General features: G+C 50.8%; 8 protein-coding genes across 8 annotated transcripts; all 8 read left to right on the top strand.

Annotated features, from left to right (window-relative positions):
* The first annotated feature begins 1,309 nt into the window (after positions 1-1,309).
* PV06_10614 (uncharacterized protein) lies at positions 1,310-3,504 on the top strand. Its single transcript, XM_016412180.1, has 2 exons — positions 1,310-1,593; positions 1,644-3,504. The coding sequence occupies exons 1-2, from the start codon at positions 1,519-1,521 to the stop codon at positions 3,483-3,485; spliced, it is 1,917 nt and encodes a 638-aa protein (XP_016257488.1). The 5' UTR covers positions 1,310-1,518; the 3' UTR covers positions 3,486-3,504.
* Positions 3,505-4,007: 503 nt separating this feature from the next.
* PV06_10613 (uncharacterized protein) lies at positions 4,008-7,750 on the top strand (the record flags this gene model as incomplete). Its single annotated transcript, XM_016412179.1, has 4 exons — positions 4,008-4,112; positions 4,178-4,748; positions 4,803-6,784; positions 6,838-7,750. The coding sequence occupies 4 exons, from the start codon at positions 4,008-4,010 to the stop codon at positions 7,489-7,491; spliced, it is 3,312 nt and encodes a 1,103-aa protein (XP_016257487.1). The 3' UTR covers positions 7,492-7,750.
* A 389-nt stretch (positions 7,751-8,139) lies between these two features.
* Positions 8,140-11,120, top strand: PV06_10612 (uncharacterized protein). The gene is made up of 2 exons (XM_016412178.1): positions 8,140-8,532; positions 8,582-11,120. Exons 1-2 carry the CDS (start codon positions 8,415-8,417, stop codon positions 11,008-11,010), a joined length of 2,547 nt encoding a protein of 848 aa, XP_016257486.1. The 5' UTR covers positions 8,140-8,414; the 3' UTR covers positions 11,011-11,120.
* A 211-nt stretch (positions 11,121-11,331) lies between these two features.
* Positions 11,332-13,252, top strand: PV06_10611 (uncharacterized protein). Its single transcript, XM_016412177.1, has one exon. It carries the CDS (start codon positions 11,518-11,520, stop codon positions 12,733-12,735), a length of 1,218 nt encoding a protein of 405 aa, XP_016257485.1. The 5' UTR covers positions 11,332-11,517; the 3' UTR covers positions 12,736-13,252.
* A 44-nt stretch (positions 13,253-13,296) lies between these two features.
* On the top strand, positions 13,297-15,353 carry PV06_10610 (uncharacterized protein). The gene is made up of 3 exons (XM_016412176.1): positions 13,297-13,633; positions 13,686-14,617; positions 14,685-15,353. Exons 1-3 carry the CDS (start codon positions 13,538-13,540, stop codon positions 15,196-15,198), a joined length of 1,542 nt encoding a protein of 513 aa, XP_016257484.1. The 5' UTR covers positions 13,297-13,537; the 3' UTR covers positions 15,199-15,353.
* A 68-nt stretch (positions 15,354-15,421) lies between these two features.
* Positions 15,422-17,867, top strand: PV06_10609 (uncharacterized protein). Its single transcript, XM_016412175.1, has 2 exons — positions 15,422-16,045; positions 16,109-17,867. Exons 1-2 carry the CDS (start codon positions 15,588-15,590, stop codon positions 17,439-17,441), a joined length of 1,791 nt encoding a protein of 596 aa, XP_016257483.1. The 5' UTR covers positions 15,422-15,587; the 3' UTR covers positions 17,442-17,867.
* Positions 17,868-19,501: 1,634 nt separating this feature from the next.
* On the top strand, positions 19,502-20,954 carry PV06_10608 (uncharacterized protein; the record flags this gene model as incomplete). The annotated part of the gene is made up of 1 exon (XM_016412174.1): positions 19,502-20,954. Exon 1 carries the CDS (start codon positions 19,539-19,541, stop codon positions 20,952-20,954), a length of 1,416 nt encoding a protein of 471 aa, XP_016257482.1. The 5' UTR covers positions 19,502-19,538.
* A 103-nt stretch (positions 20,955-21,057) lies between these two features.
* PV06_10607 (uncharacterized protein) lies at positions 21,058-21,772 on the top strand (the record flags this gene model as incomplete). Its single annotated transcript, XM_016412173.1, has 1 exon — positions 21,058-21,772. The coding sequence occupies exon 1, from the start codon at positions 21,278-21,280 to the stop codon at positions 21,770-21,772; it is 495 nt and encodes a 164-aa protein (XP_016257481.1). The 5' UTR covers positions 21,058-21,277.
* Positions 21,773-21,797: the final 25 nt, after the last annotated feature.

The raw sequence follows: 21,797 nt of genomic DNA, 5'->3' as shown, positions 1-21,797 counted from the left end.
GTATGAAAAGGTGTGAAGCAGAGCCTTACCATTGGAAACTCCAAATCTGGGTACATCCGAGAGGGAGCAACGACACAAGGCTAGTGGGTATAGCTCTAAACAATGGGTCGCTCGAGGCGGGTCGGTTCCCTCGACCGACGTAGGACTTGATCCGCTGACTGGTGAGCTTACCGAGACTGTGTGAGGTTTTTCAGGAGTGTGTCTCCAGGTAGGACAAACTGGGAAAGGAGATTGCACGAAGATGCAGGAACAAACGACGGCAAGGAGGCGTTTCGACCAAAGGGAGTGTAGAGGTGAGGTGTCAAACCTGTCAAACTGGAGAAGCAAATTGTTCTGGATCTGATCGTGCGCCGCCGTTAAGGCTAAACGTGTCCGACTCTCGTGGACGTGTCCATGCGGGTAGATTCAACTGGGAGAACAGTCCATGAGAACAGATTTGTATTGAATCCGAGCTTGTGAATCTAATCTGGTTGCCAACCAAGTGTATCCTCGTCCGATCTCAATGACACTCTCCGCAGGTCTGTGTATATTTGCAGATGGGACGGAAGAATGCAGATCATGGCATGAAGAGAGGGAGCATAGATCGAACAACGTGATCAAAATATGGGTAGTCGGTTTTCACGCGTGCTGTCAAAATCCGAAGTGTCAACAGGAGTAGTTGAGTTGAGGCCGGAAGAGTTACGAGTCTCGCACTGAAGAAAGGAGAAAACACTAAAAAGCGCCTTCCTGCCGAAAGAGTGACAGAGTGACTTCATTAAGCGCCACTTTATGCATCCAGCCTCGTCTGCTCCCTACTGTACGCGGCCTTTGCACACTACGACTAAAGCCACAGTGTGGCGGTGGCCTACAAGTTCCCCCCTGTACCTCGTACTCGTACTCATCCTCCCTATTCTGCCCTGCTACTCCGTGATCAATACCATCTCTGCCGGCATCATGATGATGCTTTTAATTCCCCTGTCCATGATCTGTCCTGGACTAAACCATAATAGAAGCTCAGGATGCGTTGCTTCCTTCCTGGCACGGATGATGGGACGCCAGCAGCTCTCCTGTCCTCGACCAAAACCCATATCATCTGAGTGACCAAGCTACTTCCAACCCAATCCAGGACCTTCAAACCAGATGCTCCAGCTTGGTCTGATATACAAAAATGCATGGGATTATTTCTTGGTGCCAACCATTGAAGTAGCTCGTGAAGATAATGCAGGGACTTGTCGGGCCGGATTTTCCTATTTTCCGGAGACTTAGATTCACTACGGTATGCAGCATGTTCTGCTGCATTGCCGATTGGCTGCATGAACAACATCATATGGTGACAACTCGCTCAAACAATCAATTGCATGTCTTTTTGTGTCGCAATGTAAAGTCGCAAAGCTTGTGCAGTTGAAAGCAAACCCCAAGTCCACGCCTTAGCATCCTCTGTGCTGTAGCAGAGACTTGTCGTCGTCTGTCCTTGCTCCCACCAGACAGTAGAGCTTGCTATGCGTCCGCGAAATGCATTCAGTGTCACTAACCTAGGCAATGGACGACCATGAACATGAACCTCACCTAACGACACCCAAAGTCCGCAATGAGAAACCCTTTCTGTATCCATGGGTGTGTTAGGACTATTTTTGTGGCCGAGTTCATGACTGACATATTCCCAGAATCGTCGACTTCGACATCTACATGGTATCTCACTGCGCAATCTCCATGTAACTGCGCCGAGCCCCCGAAAGCATGCAAAGACAATCACGGACGATGATGCGCCATACAATCTCACTTCTCCATCGAAGCGCGCACTCAAGAATGATGCGAAGTCTTTGACCCAGTCTCGCTCCTTCACAAACCTAACTGTGATCGCTGATGACACTCATACCCCGAGCACCTTTCAGAAAGCGGCCACTTCTTATGAAAAGAACGAAAAACACACGGATAGACCTGGAACGGGGAGGATGCGAAGGAGGAGCACTCTACACTGGACTTCGGCAAGCCCAAGAGCGCGCCAGTCAAAATTAGAAGACATGGTTGTGAATCGACTGGCTGATACCTGGATCTCACTACACTCCCCTGGCAATCCTGGACCAGTCTACATCAGTGAGGTCATTGAACGCTCTATGAATCCAAGTTTTGCATTTTTTGACCTCGACAACACTGATCCTCAGGTCGCTCGGTCAGAGGAAGGTACTGTTCGTGTCTGGGCCAAAGCCTCAAATGCCGACGATTATTGCCTTCTGGTCGAGCTTGATCTTAATCTCCGATCGTTACAGTTCATTGGGCGAAGTCTAGAAAACTTCCATCATCCCCTACCACAGAATTGCATTCTCCTGCATCTCTCTGATGGCATCTACACCAGTTTCACAGATCTTCCTGCCGATACCCGCTCCGAGGTCGACCATTTGATTGATCACAAGGAAGGCTCAAGGAGGCCCGGGGCATCCTTTGAGGCTCTGATGCAGTTAGCCAATCTGGACGAGTGTATACAGGACGCCATTAAGGTCAGGACGCAGCTAGAAAAAGATATCAACAAGATCATCTTAGACGCTCATCTTATGACCGTTGATGACGATGGGGATTCAGAACTGCAAATTGACGAACCGCGCACTGAAGCAGCTCTTGTCACCGAACAAAAGCACCTCCGGCAGTTGACAAAACGTAGGGACGAGAAGCGGGATTCATTGGCCAAGCGACGAAAAAACCTTACTGAATGCCGCGAAGAGCTGGCCAAGACGACGGGCTTGATTGAGGAAAGACACAAATCTTGCCAGGAGGTCGAGAGCCTACTGCAACAAACCGATAAGGATTCAACTGGGCAGGTGCGTCGCATCTGTGAAGCACTGCTCACTATATACCCGATTGAACCCATTAAAGGCCGCACTCTTCAGTTCACCATTCGAGGTCTTCACCTGCCGAACTCAGTTTACAACGACACAAACCGGGATGAAATTGCTGCCGCATTGGGATTTTCCGCCCAACTGGTGTACTATTTGTCACTGTACCTCTCTGTTCCTCTACCATACCCGATCGAACCATACGGTTCTTCATCCTTCATTTCTGATCCTGTATCGATCGGTTTGAGCCAACGAAGGTATCCTCTGCATCCCACGACAGTACCATACAAGTTCGAGTACGGAGTGTTTCTCTTGAACAAAGATATTGAATTTCTGATGAATCGGGCGCGGTTGAGGGTACTTGACATTCGACATACCTTGCCAAACCTGAAATACTTGCTGTATGTGCTGACTGCGGGCACGGGTGATCTGCCGACCCGGACTGGAGGTATTCGGGGTCTGCTGGGAGGTCGCATGGGTCCGGGGCTACTACGTCGAGCCAGCGAAGAGAGTGTACAAAGCCTTCCATCAGTACTTGGGTCTGATAGCAGCCAGAGCGGGTTTAATGGGGGTTTTGGTGGCACTAAGGAGAAAGACATTGGAGATCCTTTTGTTTCCACATCTCCAGCACTTGGAGTTTCTTATCGGCATACCTTCAAAGATACCACAGGTAGATAGATGAATGCACCTTGTTAGACTTCCACTTTCTATGATGTCCACCGTTATTGTCAATAGCTAGCGTTATTGTATAGGTCTGATGCCCTACGTGAATGTGATCGTGAAGCCTAAAGGAGAGGCCTGTTTTGTACCCGGCGACTGGTAAGGACTCAAAATGTATTATATTAGAACCACGCCTAGATATCACTGATGGCAGACAAGATCTCAAAAGCGGTACAAGCAGACCTATATCTATATGCTACTGATTGCCAACAGGGCTCAATATCATCCATAGCAGAACTACGTCTAGATGCTACTGATGGCCGCCCGACTCACAGTCCGTCCCTTAGCAGAGATAATGCTCGATTCATATTTGCCTCACATCCAGCATACCTGTCGTCTTTCACATGTTGCTGGGGCGCCTAGACAGGGCCAAAGCCGGTCTATAGCCCATCGCATCCCAACAATGAGTCCTTCAAAGCATGACGTCGTTTTTCAAAATTCACATACTTTTCCCTTCCATAACCTGGTGAAGCCGACGCCATGGATAGCCAGGGCCATGGCTATGTCTGGGCCGACGAAGTCAACCAAGAAGCGCAGGAGCAAGAGCCCGACAACTTTGACGACTTGCTACGACTACTAGACATGGTAAGTCCTATATAGTCGTCGCGCATGAAACCCCGCTGTCGATCTGGACCAACCACATTTTCTAGGCACCACCAAACAACCCTGCAGACGCCCCGCAAAGCTTCGCGCCGGTGACATCTGCACCTCCAGCACGACCCCGGAATCCGGTAGCGCAGGGCTCGGTAGCACCTCTGCAATCGGCATTTCTAGGCGCACTCGACTCCCTGGATGCCCCAGGACCTCTGCGCCCTGGCGGCCTCAATTCCGGCCCTCCAATTCCAGCCTCGAGTCCTGCAACCACAGGCATTCCACACGTCTTTTATCATCGTCCCCCTCCCCATCCATATCCATATCCACATCCACATCCTCCTCCGCCGCACGGTTATCTCGGCGCCTCGGGTGTCGCTCAACCTCAAACTGCGGTTATTTTCAATCAACTCCAGCCGGTATATGCGCAGAATATGGCCTACAACTATCCTGGCCAAGTTCCAGCTCCCGATCTAGCGCATGCTGGTCTGTACAAGGCGGATTCGTATTCCCCAGAGCCTGGAAGCGACAATGCGACACAATCACGCAATGACAACCGACCACAGCATCGCCGGGGCTACCAGGCCTGTCAACGATGTCGTGAAAGAAAAGTGAAATGTGACCTGGGCAGTAAGTGACATGTGGTCGCCGTTTAAACTCTCTACTCACCAGACCTTTACTTAGGTGTCGATGCGCCGTCTCAGCCGCCATGCAAGAGATGCCTACGTGAAAGACTCACCTGCGAATTTGCGGCGACACGAAAGAAACAAAAGCGATCAGATGGAACTGCAAGAGATACATCAAAGGACCCAGCGGAGGACCAAAATGATACGTCGGTCGCAGGTAGTGGAATGTCAGGTCTTGGATTTGGACAAGGTATACAACAATCGCCGTCCTCAGCATCGCCCTCAACAGCTGGCAATGGCTTCACTGCACCATCATGGACACCACAGAGCTCCAAACGATCGTTTACTTCTCAACCGCGAGAATTGTCAGGTCGAGGCCGGACTGGCTCCGTAATCCCTCAACAATCTTCACAACAGAAGCCTTCCGATGTCGAGTTGCATAGCCAAGTCGCTGTTGCGACCCTAGGCGGACAGGTCTCAAGTACTCAAGATAGCATTATGCTTCTGGTCGACGCGGCCTACGCCTCCGAAGGTGCAACACCCGCTCTCAAGGACAGCCCTCATTCCGAGAGAGGTGGAAGAAAGAGGACTCTGTCTAGTCTCGATCACGGCGGCCCTCCAGCTCCTACTGATACCGGATTCACGCCTCAAGAGCAAGCGGAGCAGCAAGCAGGTCTCAAAGCATGGTCAGAGATGCGCTTTGTGCGCAATGGCTGGTTCACGGCATGGGAGGCCATGCAATACGTCGAATATTTCTTCACACGCCTGGCTCCCATGACACCCATCGTCTTTGACGAATATCGCTCACCCCTCAAACACCAAGCACTACTGATCGATGAACCAATCCTGGCATTGGCCATTCTCGCCATTGCTTCCCGTCATATGAGGTTATCCGGACACGCAGCGCTATCTCGATCCTATCAGATTCACGGCAAGCTTTGGAACAACCTTCGCCGTCAGGTGGAACGTCTGCTGTGGGGACAGGAACAGTTCGGTGGTGGTTTCTGCGGTGCCGGCACTACGACTAAAATTCGTGAGCTTGAGACCGGACAAATCACCTGGAAAGGCAGTCTCCGCACCCTGGGCACTCTCGAAGCCCTATTACTACTTACTGACTGGCAACCACGTGCCTTACACTTTCCGCCGAGCGATGGCGAAGAGGGATTGTTGGATAGAAGCGTTGTGATGTCTTCTGAAATGGATGGCAAACCGCCAGGCCAGAACGGCGAACCTATGGCAACTCGAGACTACGACAATCTCCCCTACGCAAGCTGGCTGGAACCCGCCTGGCGAGCGGACAGAATGTCCTGGATGCTTCTTGGTCTCGCCCAGAGTCTTGCATTTGAACTCGGAGTTTTCGATACCAATCACTTCAACTGTAACCACAACCACGGGCCAGACTCTGAATGCGCTCGCAAACGACGAATTCGAAACTTGATCCTTGTCTACGTCGCTCAGACCAGCGGCCGAATGGGGGTTCAATGCTCGCTCAATGTTGAGGAGTGGGAAAGAGATTCAACCTGGGATCAAACCACCAAGTATTTGGAGAAGCACCCGATCGATGTCATGCAGGAATGTTGGGTCCATATAGCCAGAATCATGAACCAGGCCAATCGCGCGATCTTTTCATCTCACCAATTCACAAGGGAGCTCATTTCGAGCGGCAAGTACAAGGACTCCATTGCAACCTTTGCACCACTGTTACAGGGTTGGAAAGCTCGATTCGAGTCCGTCAAAGCCAAGATTCACCCGGTCATGCAAAGCATTCTCATTATTGAATATGAGTATGCTCGTCTCTATATCAACTCACTAGGATTTCAGAACGTGGTGGAATCCTGGATTCAAGGAGGTTCCAATATTCGCAAGGCCACGCTTCTCAAGATTGCCGAGGATAACAAGCTTTATATTGACGCAGTCAGCGATGCGGCTCTCAATATTCTTGGAGAGATAGTCGATGGGATTGCAGGTCAAGGCTTCCTCAGAGATGCGCCTGTGAGGACTTTTCTCCGTAGCCTCTCTGGCATCATGTTCACTTTGAAGGTAAGTTGTCCCCTGTCAAATCTTCTGAATTAGAGGGCTAACAGATTCTGCAGCGATTTAGTCTGGGTACCCACGAAGCATTGGTACGAAAATGCTTGCAACGACTCGAAAAGATCACTGTTGCCATGTCTCAAGAGGTCGTTGACGACGTGCATCTCGCTTCGTCAACGTCACGTTTGGTTCAGAATATTGTTCGAAATGTCAAACACACCCTGATCCGCGTCCAGCAAACTGGTACAGGGTCGGCTGGCCCAAGCCGCGAGCAATCTCGTCCACAGTCGCCCCATGGCAAAGAAGGAAACACGGATGCACAACAGCAACATGCATCGACTCAAGCTATCAACTTGAATCATTTGAATACTGACTTCTACATGGACGACCCCCTGGCAGAGATCCAAGCACGGCCCATGGCTGAACTTACCTCTCAAATGTTCGTGCCACCTCCGAACTTTGGTGGCGAGGGCCAGCTCATGGACTCGGCTTTGCCTGATGATTCTCACCTGGACCCATCTATGACTTTGTCCATGGACTGGTTTGCTTTGCCACTCGACAATCTCTTCCATAATGATGAAGCCACTGTGGACCAAGGCTTTGGTGGTATTGGCCCGACTGTCGGGACTCGAGACATGCTCGAAGTCATCACAGATCGTGATTACAACCAGATGCAATGGAACGGCAATCAGACCTTTGGATACGGAAACATTTGAGACAAAGCTGCTGCGGATTCAACTTGTCTCTTCCACCCTCTCTACTTTTGAGCCATGAGGTATTTGGTCACGAGCCTGGCATGTCCATTCTTGTTCTCTGCGCTTTGGTTTACTTTGACTTCATAGCGAGGAGTATATATGGGTTTTCTGGACATGCTTTTGATGCTTGGGCCAACGATTGATGATGGTCATGACAGCCTGCAGATTATTGCCGTTTACTATGCACATAGAACAATAAGAAACCAAAAAAATTGTAAGAGTCAAGACGGAATGTTTCTATACAATTCATGTGATGACTGTCCTGCCGAGTAGTTATGATTACCACGTTAATTTCGCCACTCAACAACCCTCTCCTTCTCATCGATTGTAGGTGTTGTAATGCTACGGGTGTCGGGCGTAGGTGCAATTCGATCCGTTGTGTGGGAGATGAAGTGTGTTATAGGTCTAGAGTGGTACAGTCCTCGCACGGAGGATCTCGTCGACATACAGAGTAATAGGTGACAGATCCCTGTTGGTCCGGGTTTCGGTTCTGTCTCGAAGCCCCGCAAAATGTGCCTCGTCCCTAGAACTACCGATTCTGTATGGAGCATGATGGACTAAGAAATCGATTGCGTCGCCTGCGCCATTTCCATGTTTGAACTCTTTAGCCACCTCCTTCGACAGCCTCAGAATCCTCACCCACGCCGTCGCAAATCCCCTGCACCCTTGTCAAAGTTACTTTCAATAGACGTTGCGTCGGTTCTTGACCTCTACCGACGTGACAGTCTTTGCTACAGACGGTCTCCTTACTTGTCGCTCGCCTACACCCCATGAACGGCCACCGCGTGTCCTAGTCGACTCCCACCGTCGACCTCCCCGCTTGCCCTGCGCAGTAGCCATGTCGAGCAACAGATTGCAGCTGGTATATTGGAATCGGTAGTCAAATGTCCCACGATGCTCACATCACCGCGCGCCAGTTATGGGGCCAATTGAGCAGCACCCGCTCTGTGCCTCCTACGGGCACTTCGGCATGGTGCACGCCTCTGATTCTACCCAGTGGAGGTTGGTTTGTCGGATGTCTATGGTATTGGACACTACTGACGCATTATAGGCGTGCTCGTGTTCGGGAACGACTCAACCACTACCTTGAGCGCCCAAGTCACCTACAAGCAGCCTTGCAATAATCCTGACCAGATCATCAGCCCGGATACGACCGGCAACTCCTCTGTCATCGGCTTTCAGAATCCTTTCTATGCCTCCATCTCTCCTCAAGTCTTTGCCCTCGCTACAGCCACTGTCATCAGCTATGTTCTCGTCATTCTCATCTTCATCACCCCGAGGACGTTCTACGTCGGCGGTCCTGGTGGCGGGCCTGGATTTTTGGGTCGGCGAGGTGCCATTGGAGGATCATATGGTTCGTCGCCCATTGTCGGTGTTGGGCGCAGGCCTCTTCTTCAAAAAATTGCCACGGTGACGGTGGCCATATCTTTGACAATCGCGACCGCCGATACCTTTCGAGTTGCCGAAGATCAGTACAACAAGGGCTACATGGATTCATCGCAATTGGTCGACGATGTTGTAGACAGTCTCGAAATTCGCATCGTTCGCATCGTATCGGACACCTTTTTGTGGCTAGCACAGGTACAGACACTTATTCGGTTATTTCCCCGACACAAGGAGAAAGTGGCCATCAAATGGCTTGGATTTGTGATGGTATCTCTAGACACCATTTTCAGTATTCTCGACTCTTTCGTCAGTGGAAGTGGAAATCCACGGACTAGGCCTCGCAAATTCCAGGACGCCATCCCAGCCCTCAATTACCTGTTCGAATTAGCAATCTCTCTCATTTACGCCTCGTGCGTCATCTACTATTGTTTATCGAAACGCCGCTTCGCCTTCTGGCATCCGAAAATGAAGAACATCTGTCTGGTGGCTGTGATATCACTTGTGTCTGTGGTGATTCCTGTGGTCTTCTTCGTGTTGGACATTTCCCAGCCTAACTTGGCTGGTTGGGGTGAGTATATCCGCTGGGTGGGTGCCGCCGCGGCAAGTGTTGTCGTTTGGGAGTGGGTGGAACGGATCGAGTCTCTGGAGCGCGATGAAAGAAAAGATGGAATTTTGGGTCGAGAGATATTTGACGGAGATGAAATGCTAAACATGACACCTTCGGAAGATGCGAGCTGGCGAGGTCGCGACGGTAACGATGGCTCGGATGGAGGTCTCCATAAAGGTGTGGTGGAAACTTTTGGCTCTCGATACAGGCGTATTCGTAGCCGTCTTCCGCTACGAAAGAGGCGCAAGGCAGCACCACCAGATGGTATCACCACAGGATCTGATGCGCTCGACTCGAACCACCGGATGGCAAATAACGGCCAAGTGATACAATCAGAACAAGCAATCACCCCTCCCAGCAGAAGCGATACTGGAAGTGCTGCCAGCACGGTCTACGCAATTCGGTACCACAACTTGACCAGCCCTTCGCCGAACTACCACCAGAATCTGTCAGAGCCCCCGCAGACGGTCGCTGTGCCTGAGGTGGCCAGAGTCGAAACCCGACAATCAGATTCAGATTCTGGGCCTGCTTCGGCGGACAAGGAGATCGTCCTGGAGTCGGCCGTTTCCAAAGATGAGCCGACGGGACGACACATTTGGCAGGCAATGCCCAACCCCTTCAAACGAAGGAGAGCTGAACCGCCCGCAGAGGTTGCTGACGCTCAAATCGCGAGCGGGTTACGCAGGTCACCGATAGATCGCCATATCAATTTAAGGAGTCGACTAGGGGCATTTGCAACAGCTCAAAGGGATCGTTTCGGCAACCGAGGAAATGCTCCTGTCGTACCTCTCCCCGTGACTCTCATTCCAGCACCGAAGAATAACGACCGGACTTGGTCGCCTGACGACATAGCTGACGATATACCTGGCGATGGTGCTATCCCTCCGGCTAATATGGGCACCCCGGGGCTGCAGAATGCTCAATTCCAGCAGTCTTCTCAGAACCAAGATCTTCAGCATATGGTTGTCATTCCCGCCCCGTCCCCGGGCCGTACGTGGTCTCCCGACGATATGCAGGAAACACCAGGCCATCCCGCTGATTCCAGCTTCAGGCGCCCTGACTCTGACGTCGCGGGCACTCCGAGCAGCAGCCCTGTCAGCAATGTCGTGCGGACGCAAAGGGGTTCACTCATGATCAGTGAATCTGAAAGGCGTGCAAACCGGCTTCAACCGTTGGCGCCGCCTGTTTCCCCGCGGTCCCATTTGCACGCAACAACGGCTACCACTCGACCTACTGCAGAGAACAGGTCAGGTGCAGGAGAAGCCGGTGTAGCGACTTCGTTGGGCCCACTCACCGAAGATCGCCAGGGCGAAGAAGACCTCACGGGCGCAGCTGAGGCGCAGACTACGACTAAAGGTCGAGGCTTCCAGGACTCGGAGGGCTTCGAGCCGATTTCGCGAAATGATGTCTCTCCGCCGCAACACGACGGTGAAGCTCCTGCGGAAGATGGAAGGAATACTGGGGGAACTGAAGACCGGTCAGGATGAAAGCAAGCTAGCTCAAATGATGTGTATCTGTTACGGCTTAAATATAGCGAAATTTTACGAACAAAAATAGACGATTTATGCAAGAATAATATTCCTACTTTTCACTCGTACTCGTATCTCGATACACGGTCTCGTTGTGTAGATTTGATCGGCCCAGACGCTATGGCCATCATGGATTGAACGAAAGTGTGGCTGTAACGGCCAAGATCGAGTAGTTTGTACTGTTTGAGGGTCGCTGGAAAAGAATATTGTTGCCTGGGGCTTAGATTTCTACTTGCTGTGTCATGTAGAAGAATCGAACATTCACTACCAGATGCTTGTTCGTGAACACTTCCACCGAACATATACAAGAGAGATATACAATCATCCATATTACCTCGACCATTCAGAAGGACATCGGCTTTATATTGATTTTCTCGAGTTTTGGTGCCGCGGAGAGCGGAAAAAGCCATCAAATCAACAGCGACCGGCCCTCTCTCAATATTTTTACGCAACCTCCAGACTCTCATGCAAAAGAAGAAAAGCTACCACAAAACCCGAGGAGGCTGCATAACGTGCAAAGAACGAAAAGTGCGTTGTGGTTTGGAGCGTCCGGTGTGCCACAATTGCAGTCGACTAGCGAAAGCGTGCAACTATGCCCAACCGTCGCCCTCCTCTACGAGTACGCCACCCACGACTCAGACGGCGGCCGAGGCTAATATTGAACGGATGCGCGAACTCGAACTCATGTACTTTTACGCGGCCCATACATACTCCGTCATGAGCCACGACCCTGTGCGTACCCAGCTGTGGAAAGACGTGGTGCCGAAGCACGCGTTCCGGCATCCTTTCCTCCTACATGGCTTGCTGGCCATTGCGGCACAACACAGACTTCACTACGACAAGGATGCCATGAAATCGGCGGATCTCGTGCAGACGGCGGAAAGGTACCAGCAGGAGGCACTCACGACCTACATTGGCCTACTGAACAACATCACGGAAGCCAATTGTCACGCCTTGTTTGCGTTTTCCCAGATCATCGTCGCCATCCAACTGTCCCGTTTGAGTCTGGACACTTATCCGGACACGAGGCACCCTGACGGCATCATTACTTGCATGGTTGAGATTTTTGAGTTGCTCAAGGGCGCGCTCATCATCGCCATCGAGGCCATCGACTGGTTGCGTGCCGGGGACCTGGAGCCGATGCTGGGCCCCAAGCCAGATACGCCGCCGTCGACACCACTCCCTCCTTCTCATACCGGGTCGGCGTCGATGAAGGCTCTGGAGTCGCTCTCAGAGTACGTTGCCACAAGTCAGCCGCCTGCTGATGCTGCGGATGGTAGTGGTAGTAGTAATTCGGAGTGGACCGCTACTCGGACTGCGACCCTGCTGTCCACCATCCGCTTGATACACTCGGGGTTCCTGGAAGGCACCCAGAATAGTCGCATGACATTCAACAGGATCTCGGGTATACCGGTGTTCTTCGACCCGAGGTATCTCAGGTTGCTAAGGATGAGGGACGAGGCGGCCTTGGTGGTCCTGGCTTACTACGGCATCTTGTTGCATCAGGTCAGAAGAATGTGTTTCGTGCACGGCACCGGGGTCAAGATTGTCGCGGCCGTGGCGGCGTTGGTTGGCGAGGAATGGACGCCTTATATGGTTCAGCCGCATCTGGAACTTGAGATCGACGCTGGGTTTGCTTTGATGTCCTCGTCAACCATGTCCTCATCAACTACGCCGTCATAAAGCTCTACGAGAGGGAGAAACAGCCAATGTAAATGAGAAGTCAATCATACCCAGAGTAACGATCAATCGGTACAAAACGGGCGACCCCACCCTCCGAATCATTCTTGCAACTTCTCTCTACAATACCGAGTACTACTGTTGTATTTGTACGGAGGAGACAGCAGAGAAATGAAGGGCTCGGCTTGGTCAAGATATATGTACTCCATGAGTATAATAGTCCGCCATCGTCCCTCGACGGTGATTCTCAGGACCGAGTAGAGACTTGTTTATTGATACTTAGTTGGTCTTAGCCTGGACACTTTCATCGCGACGAACGCGAGGACCAATCGCTATTCATTCCGACCACTCAGCCTCGACTTCGACCACCCTCCCCTTTGATCATACAGTACTTGACAATGTTCCAGCGCCGATCACCACATATTGTGGGCTTTCTCATCCATGGAACAGCTTCATCTCTTTTAATTTCTGCCTGCTCAAGCTACGGCGGAAGGGCAGGTCGTTCCCACCTCGAACCACATCTGAGCCTCGTCTCTCGTCGGGATCGAGCATCCATTATGACGACGACCTCAGAGCGAGATCAGCTACAAGATGAGTGAGTTCTGCATATAAATGCTGCCTAACCTGGATTATGGAAATGTCTCATCTCCATTTTCAAGGCATCGCCGAGCGGTGGCACAAGTATTGTTCCCTCGTCATCGACTTTTGCTTCTGATTTGTACAACATCAGCACATCCTCGTCCAAGCATCGATAGAGGTGAAAGATACCTTGTTACAGAAAGATAAGTCGGACGCCGTTGAGAAAATGAGAGCAGTTTCTATTTCACTGTTGCTGCCATCGCTAGCGGTTGCGGCGTCAAATGCCAGTGTCGGAGTGATGGGCACCACTGGGTATCCTCCTGTAAGTCACGCTTTTCCTCGAACCAATCCTCTTGGATCTGATAGTTTCCCAGTGTGATGCTCTAATATCAGCCGGCCTCGGCGATCGGGTCCTACTTGCGACCTCAGATGCCTATGAGACGAGAGTGCAGAGCTACTGGCACGCAAACGGTCGTATCCATCCCTATTGTTTCGTCGAGCCATATTCTGCCGAGGAAGTCTCTACTGCGGTCAAAGCTTTGGCAAGTGCTGGCCAAGGTGCAGGTGACTGGCACATCGCTGTCAGGTCGGGTGGACACCATCTCCCGGCCACGAATAACATCGTAGACGGTGTAACTATCGACCTGGGTATGATGAATAGTTCACGGTACATCGCAGACAAGGGCATTGCACAAGTCGGCCCTGGTGCAAAATGGAAAAATGTCTATGCCAACCTTCTCAAGAATGGAAATGTCACGGTGACTGGTGGTCGAGACGGCGATGTGGGTGTGGGTGGATTTCTCCTCGGTGGTGGAAACTCATACTACAGTGGGCGTAATGGGTTCGGCAGCAATGCAGTTGTCGGGTACGAGGTTGTGCTTGCGAACGGCACCATAGTCGAGGCCACCGTCGACCAGTACCCTGATCTGTGGAAGTCTTTGAAGGGAGGACTCCTCAACTATGGCATCGTCACACGATTCGATCTCCAGACTATGCCTGCAGTCGACCTGGCATACGGTCTCAACGTGTTGACGTACAACTATTCGTCCCAGGTGTCGGATGCTCTGGTTGATTTCACCAATAACATGGAGCAACGCCCGGATGACCATATGTTTATACTGTACACCGACGAAACGTCCAGCGGCGATGGAAGTATGATGATTTTACCTATTTATGTCAACACCAAAGGCGACCTCAATACCACGAGCTTTGATGAGATTACCAAGATCCCGTCGGTGGTGAGCTCATGGGAAAGGATGTCACTTGCAGCGGCGGCGAATGCTTCACAGGTAGCGGGTGGAACAAAGTATGTCGATTTGTCGATGACAAGACAGGACGATCGTGATGGTACAAAAGGCTAACGTTTGGATTAGAAATGTCCAGAGAACACTCACACTCTACAACGATGCCGCGATTCTTCGCGAGGCCACGAGACTTCATACCCAGCTGGTGGCCACGCTTGACGAGAAGGTTGGGTCAGAGAACTACTCGACCCAAGTTGTTTTTCAACCGCTTCCAGCATATCTCAGTACTCTCGGTCTCCGCAATGGTACCATGAGCAATGTGCTGGGTTTGGAACGCATCGGGTCAAACGCTATTCTGTGGACCGCAGCAGTGGCTATTACGAACGGCGACGATGGAGCACTGGCAGTGGCGGGTACAGAACTGAGTGCGTTGTTGACCCAACTGGAGAAGTTCACAAGTCCGGACGGTAAACCCTCGACTGCGGAATGGGTGTACTCGAACTACGCGGATATGAGTCAAGATCCTCTCACCAGCTATGGACCGGAGAATGTGGCTTTCATGAAAGAGATGGCGGCTAAATATGATCCTGAGGGGTTCTGGCAGAAGCGTGTACCGGGAGGGTTCAAGCTATCGAGAGTGTGAGGATGGCGATAGGCTGAGCCCCTTCATTGAGGTATGCGCTGTTCAAATGAACTTGAACTGCAAGCATCAGTCGTGAGCAAAGCGTCGTCGATATATATGATCTGCTGTGCTTGTACGGCAAAGTACTACACCTCTTTTTGACACCAGATTACGTCATCCCTTTTTCTGCAGCTTCTGCCTGCACAAAATAATCTTTAGCATATTTTGGTCAATTATGCGTGGGATTCGGTACTCGTACTTCGTATTGACCAAAGTGTTTTATACGAGCAACTACAGGACGTCTTTGCTGTTCGTGTTATCTTTTACTCCGTAGTCGATGACAATATATCCATCCTCAGCGCTTTGCTCAATGACATCACACCGTCGTCGTCTACCCATGCCGCCGCAGAATGAGCCTTCGCGGAAATCACCTCTACACCAATGGACCTGAAGTTCAAGGCGCATTTGGCGTAGACAGCCTCCCTCTCACCACAGTCGCCCATATCATATCCTACCTCGACGACGATGCGCCCTCGCTGGCCCGCCTGTGCCGCACGTCGCGCGTGCTCTATTACATGACCCTCCCGCAGTTGTGGAAACGCGTGGTGCTGAAGTCACACAGTACCGTACACTATCGAGATGATGTCCCAGAGGGTCTCGGAAGTGCGAGCCCTTTCTCCATGGGCCTCAACGCCCTCGTCACCCGGAATGTCGCGGCCTTGGTCTACTCGTTGGTGCTTGAAGGCGACTACAAGAGCTTGGATCTGGAAGAATACTCGAGGGCTGGCCGGGTCTCCGAGAGCACAATGATACTCAACATAGCGATTCGCGCAGCCATAAGCCAGTGTGTCCAACTCGAGAAGTTTAGGTCCGCCTCCAGCCCCTGTACATGAACATTGTTGGTATCCCTCCCACTGACACTAGACCGTAGGTGGGATCTGAACGTGCGCATCCAGGCCAACGTGTATGCCGGACTCGGAAAGCTTTCAAGACTGGAGTCATTATGGATACGTTTCCAGACCAATAGGTTACCACAACCTCATACCGAGATCCCAGCTCTCCCAAACCTGAGATCGTTCACTTTCACCCACTACGATCCGATGTGTTATCCGGACGATGTCTCGACGTTGTTTCTCAACTCGGAGAAGCTCGAAGACCTCAATATGCACTTTTCGCCACGGATGAGGGAACAAGGCGAAGCATCGGTGGTGTTGACTCGATTCTTCCGCAAGAACATGAATGCCAACAAGAAGCTCCGATTGAAACGTATTGGACTCTATAATTTACTGGCGAACTCCGAGTCTGCTGAGTGTATGGCAGTTATGGATCCCGTGAGGATCGAGGAGGTTACGGCGCTGAATACGTTTGGCATGGACGAGGACGAACTGCATCGAAGTAACACACTGTTTATCGATCGGACCTGGTTTGTCCCTAACCCGAAAGAGACCCACAATGCCAAATCCTTGCGGATAGATCAGCTACATAAAATGCACGCGCAGGAAATTGCCGCATCGCCGGATCTGGAGCGGCTGTATCTGATCAATGCCCGCCATAGGCGTGATGGCGTCAATGGTGAACCGTCTCCCAGCTCCTTGGATGCGTCGCCCCGTACCGTCAATGGAGAGAACAGATCTTCCCGGAATACACCAACGCACACGACAGCCCCCATGATGAGTCTCCGTGACCTTTACCTGGACAACATCTGCAATGGCTGTGGACCGAAGTTGAAGCATCTCATCTTTCCCTCGCGTTGGCCATTGCATAGTACATTGACCGCGAAGTTGATTCGGTCGTGTCCGAACTTGACGCAGTTCAGTGCCGCCATCCCGTGCTCCGATATGGAAATCCTCCGTATGGTCATCCCGTTCTTGACGAAGCTGTGGGCGATTAGGGTTGTGGCGCCGAGGACGTACGGCGAGGAAGGCGACAAGGCACTCGCAGTGTTCCATTCTTTTGTCGACCAACCGGATTCCATGCTGGAGGAGAGCATCAGCAGGAGTTTGACGCAACGAGGTCCGGCTGGGTCTGTCCCTGATTTTCCAGTTCTGCGGTATATTGGTATAGGACACAAAGTCTGGGAAATTGGGTCTGTGTACGAGGAGAAGGTGAAGTTGAAGAGTCCGGTGCACATGAACACGCCGGCGGAGAGTAGTGACTCATCACCCTACGAAGAGACGATATATCGCCGGAAATTGACGAGGATTTACGAACGAGACGTTGCCCAAGTGGAGATTTGGAAGATGGATACTATGGACATTGTCTGAGTCTGCAGAGCACATGGATTTTGATACCCCCGCGATCGGCGATGAGTTTCGTTGTCATAATGATACGACATGGTCGAGCTCGCCCTGCATCCAGTGATGAGCGATGGTTGGGAGTCGGGCCATTCATCTTCCAAGTCGTCCAGGAACATAAACTGCATGAGACTCAGGACATGAAGAGCAATTCCGAACAACAACCGAAGACGATTCAGATGAGGGAGCAAGAATCCAAAACTGTATTCGAAGCGGGCTTTCGACGTTTGATCCGCGTTTATCTTGTTGTTTGCTCATCACACAGTCAGCCTAAGACATCGGCGAAATCCCCAAAGTACCAGTAGAGTTATAGCATTGGACTGGATTGGTGATTGCTATGTGTACATATGGGAGCATAATGCATTAATAGAAGGATGGAATATATTGGGAATTGGGGGGGGGGGGGGTATGGAATTGGCATTTAAGGAGTTGCCACTTGAGGATCTCAACTCTCAATACTCTCGGTATGAGTAAAGTTCTTGTGATAATATATAAGAATATAATCTTACTCTGGAAAGGATACAATGCAATACTTGATGTTTTCCTGGAGTTTCCTGGGTGTCACAAGGCTGGTACTGTATGTAGGGATATTTTCAGCCTCGTTTATTTAGCCCATCGGCGCACTTGCCTGCAATGCCCTCGGTGCTCTTTCCTAGATATACTCTGTACACAGATAGGTACCTACCATAAACCTCCTTCGTCTGATCCTTTCTCCCTAAACAATGATACAAACACATCAGAGACCTCATTTCCCTGCCATACCATTTTCTTTTCAGAGCTGTGCATCACAGTCATAATGTATACTGGTAAGAATCTACTGAACCTGAAACGCTAATCATGCAAACTAGTCAGGTAGGCTAACCTTCGGCTCAGCCTGACCGACAGCAAAGTACTTTCCCAAGGTTTTCCCTGGCTACCACTCTGGACTCTTGCTACGGAAGTACAGAAAACGATGAGCCATGGTTGAATCTGGCCACTTTCCAAAGGCTTCCTTGAACATTCGGATCCCTATCCGACCTTCCTGCGGTCTCAAACGAAACTAGTGACGCAAAAAACAATGCAGGAAGCTAATGACACAATGATGGGACATGGACGACGTTTTGGTTTCTGTACGCGCCGAAACAAACCCATGTCACCAAAGTACCTTACCTCCGATTACTTGTCACGACCTGTATGGCCAGCTAGACGCGCATCATGTCTGCACATAGCCACAAACCTATGCGGCTAAGGTGATGGCTTAACCTCGATCTTTACTCGGTTCGGTGTCTTTCTAGGGGACAGTCAAGCAGACAAAATGTACCATACCAAAGTCCCTCATGTCACTTTGGTTCATTCCCACCTAGATACCCTTCTCGACGGGAACCAACGTGGTACCTCTTTTCTTTTCAATCCGTCATTCATTCATTTTCAGTATTCTCATTCATCCATCAGAGCGCATACGAAAGACACACCTTCCATTTCAAAAAACCACATATCCAGTCTCAAATTGTATAAATCATGGAAGAAGAAGCCTCGAAGGAGCAGAGTGAGTTCGCATCTGACCGAAAACTCATCTGCAAATGTCCTGGCTCGCCTCTGGTGCGTCAAGTTCGATGCACCATCTGTCGGGCTCCTGCAATTTGGTGCTCCCGTGCTTGTGCCAGGGAACATTTTGGAGACTGTATCAGGACACGACAGACGCGTTGTGGGTATTTAAATTTCGTGCCGCAGTTTCCTGCAGGGGAGGCAGTGCTCACCTGTCCTTGTGGTAGCAGTGACATAATGAAGAGATGGGTCCGATGTTTCAGTTGCTACAGCTGGATATGGTGCAGCCTCGAATGCTTTAGATTGGACCTTACAGAACACATAAGAGCTTGTTGCCGTCATCACCTGGTTGAATTGTCACGGTCGATCCTTTATGCGAAGCCAGTTGACCTTCACGATGGTTTGGCTATCAAGATCAATGCATCACTCGAGAATATACACACTGCTCAAGCCTCTTGCACTACATGCAATCAGAGCATCTGGACTTGGCTGACTGGACCTAAAGCCCAAGCACACACTTCACAGGAACGTGTACAAGTGTTGATGGTACATGTAAAGCAGCTTTCCGAGCCCACAAAGATAAAAGCACTCGACTTTGGACTGCGCAAAATGAGACAAAATCAACAAGACGAGAACACCGTGCTTGAAAAGCTCAACCAGTTGAACCCTCTTGTGGCCAAGAGGTTTCAGTCGAAATCGACAGCAGTATCAAAATTTATCCTACGTCTTGCTGATGTCACATCTGTCTCGTGGGGGATGAAAAAAGATCAGCACAACCTCTTACAGACATATGATCTCCCTCTGGCTGTACTTCGGGACTGGTCCCTTGCTCGAAAGCTTCATTCTGGCCCACAGGATCCCGATTCGACCAGTTTTATCGCAGTCAGCTACTGCTGGCGTGATGGCTCCTGGCCACCCATTAACTCGTTAACAGATACAGGTAGCCCATTGACCCTGGAGATGTGGAGGGCGATCTCGGAACTCCGCAGTTCAGACGACGAGGGTATATGGCTGGACCAATTGTGTGTCAACCAGAAAGATGAACGCGAAAAGCAGGACGCCATCATTGCCATGGATATCCTCTATCAGAGCGCCAGGATTGTCGTCATTGTTCTTGAAGATATCTCTCTTAGCATTGCAGATGTGGAACTTTGCCAAAAATGTGCCAGTGGCTTTTCCCTGGACAAGGACAAGGACAACCATTCGATGACTATGGCAGATTATTACAGGCTCAGGGAAATCTTTCAAAGGATCATAAAGGCACGGCTTTTTTCGCGAGCATGGTGTATGCAGGAATACCTGAAGTCTGATGATGCTTTTTTGCTAGTCAGGGTCACCGAGTCTCTACGTATTGTAGCAATACCAGGTTTGTTATTTTTGGTCGCTCTTGGAAAACCCATGTGTCATTCTACGGAGCATGTTGGGACTGGTGATAGCATTGATGATAGCATCCAGAACACAACTACCGACGCATGGCCACCAGCATCTGACATTAAAGCCCCTTCTTGGCCGACGCTCGGGACCAGCTATCCTTTAAATTATTCGTACTTGCTTGCTTACTGGTTGGCCATGAATGCGAGCATAGAGCCTGACAAGGTGGCAATTGCTCTGAACCTCAGCGGACTTGATCTATCCTTGGACACGTCAGGTTTATCTGCGGACGCTTGTTGCTATGCATATTGCTTAGTGGCGCTCGCGGCAGGTGATTGGAGTCCTTTGTGTAACAGAGGAGAGTTGTTGCTCACTCGATTCAATCTGCGTTCGCCTTTCGATAGCGACACAGGAAGCTTACAGGCCGGTTGGCTGCGGCGACCAAATTCTGCTAGTCGCCTCAGTCTCTCAGAGTTTTCTTTTCCAGCGGTCAGTGACAAGCACAAAATACAGGTGTCCTTTGACAAACTTGAATTGGATATGAGGATGCTTGCTGGTCAATGGACCGAGCAAAACCCGCATCAGTAAAGGTCGCTGAGACATTCGCGCGATCGGAGCTGTGCCAATCTATCTTGCAACTGATTGGCATATCAAACGCCCAGCATTTAATTTCCCACCAACTAGAGCAAGTGCTACCTGTTGTCTTGGATTGTGGACTCGATTGGCTTTACAATCTATACCATCAGGTAGTGCTCAACTGCTCTTTTTGTGATTTGTCCCTCCAGGAAGTGTGGAAAGTTTTAGCCGAAGTCGATGCACAGAACGACTTCCTCTTGCGAGCAGCTTCAATCCTCTATCCCACCGAATCTCAAAGTCGACATCGAGATCTCCACTTACCACTTTTGTGGTTGATGGATTTCCTCTGTGGGAACAGTGAGCCACTCATGTGGCGTCTCTCAAGCAAGGACGGCGAGTATCAAGCTATATGCGGTAGCGATGGCCCACAACAGTTCCAGGGGGATATGAAGATAGGAATTCCTGTAGCACTCGCCGACACTAGATACAGTTTCGTCGACCGCGTTTGGATTATGCAGCCCTGCCAGAGGGGAATGGTGGTGAGGGAGAAATTCATGGGTCTGGGATTTGGAGATATTGACGGAGAGGAAGTGTCATCGCCTTATTTTCGCGACATGAAGCAGGTGGCCATCGTCGGTCCCGTCGAGGAGACTAAGAATGCGGCGAGTGGAGATGATGCGATGATCGAGTCGGCTACAAACAAGATGCGGGAACTTGGATTGTCTGGTGACAAGGAAAAGGATGCTTCTGAGTCGGACTCTAACGACGAAAGTCCTTTGCATGTGACTGGTTTGGAGATGAATTTCATCTGGGATGAGGATGATGAATAAAAGGTCATGGCTGTCACTGGGAGAT

Source organism: Exophiala oligosperma (assembly GCF_000835515.1).
Source record: "Exophiala oligosperma strain CBS 72588 unplaced genomic scaffold supercont1.14, whole genome shotgun sequence".
NCBI lineage: Eukaryota > Fungi > Ascomycota > Eurotiomycetes > Chaetothyriales > Herpotrichiellaceae > Exophiala > Exophiala oligosperma.
This window is presented reverse-complemented; position numbering and strand designations above follow the sequence as displayed.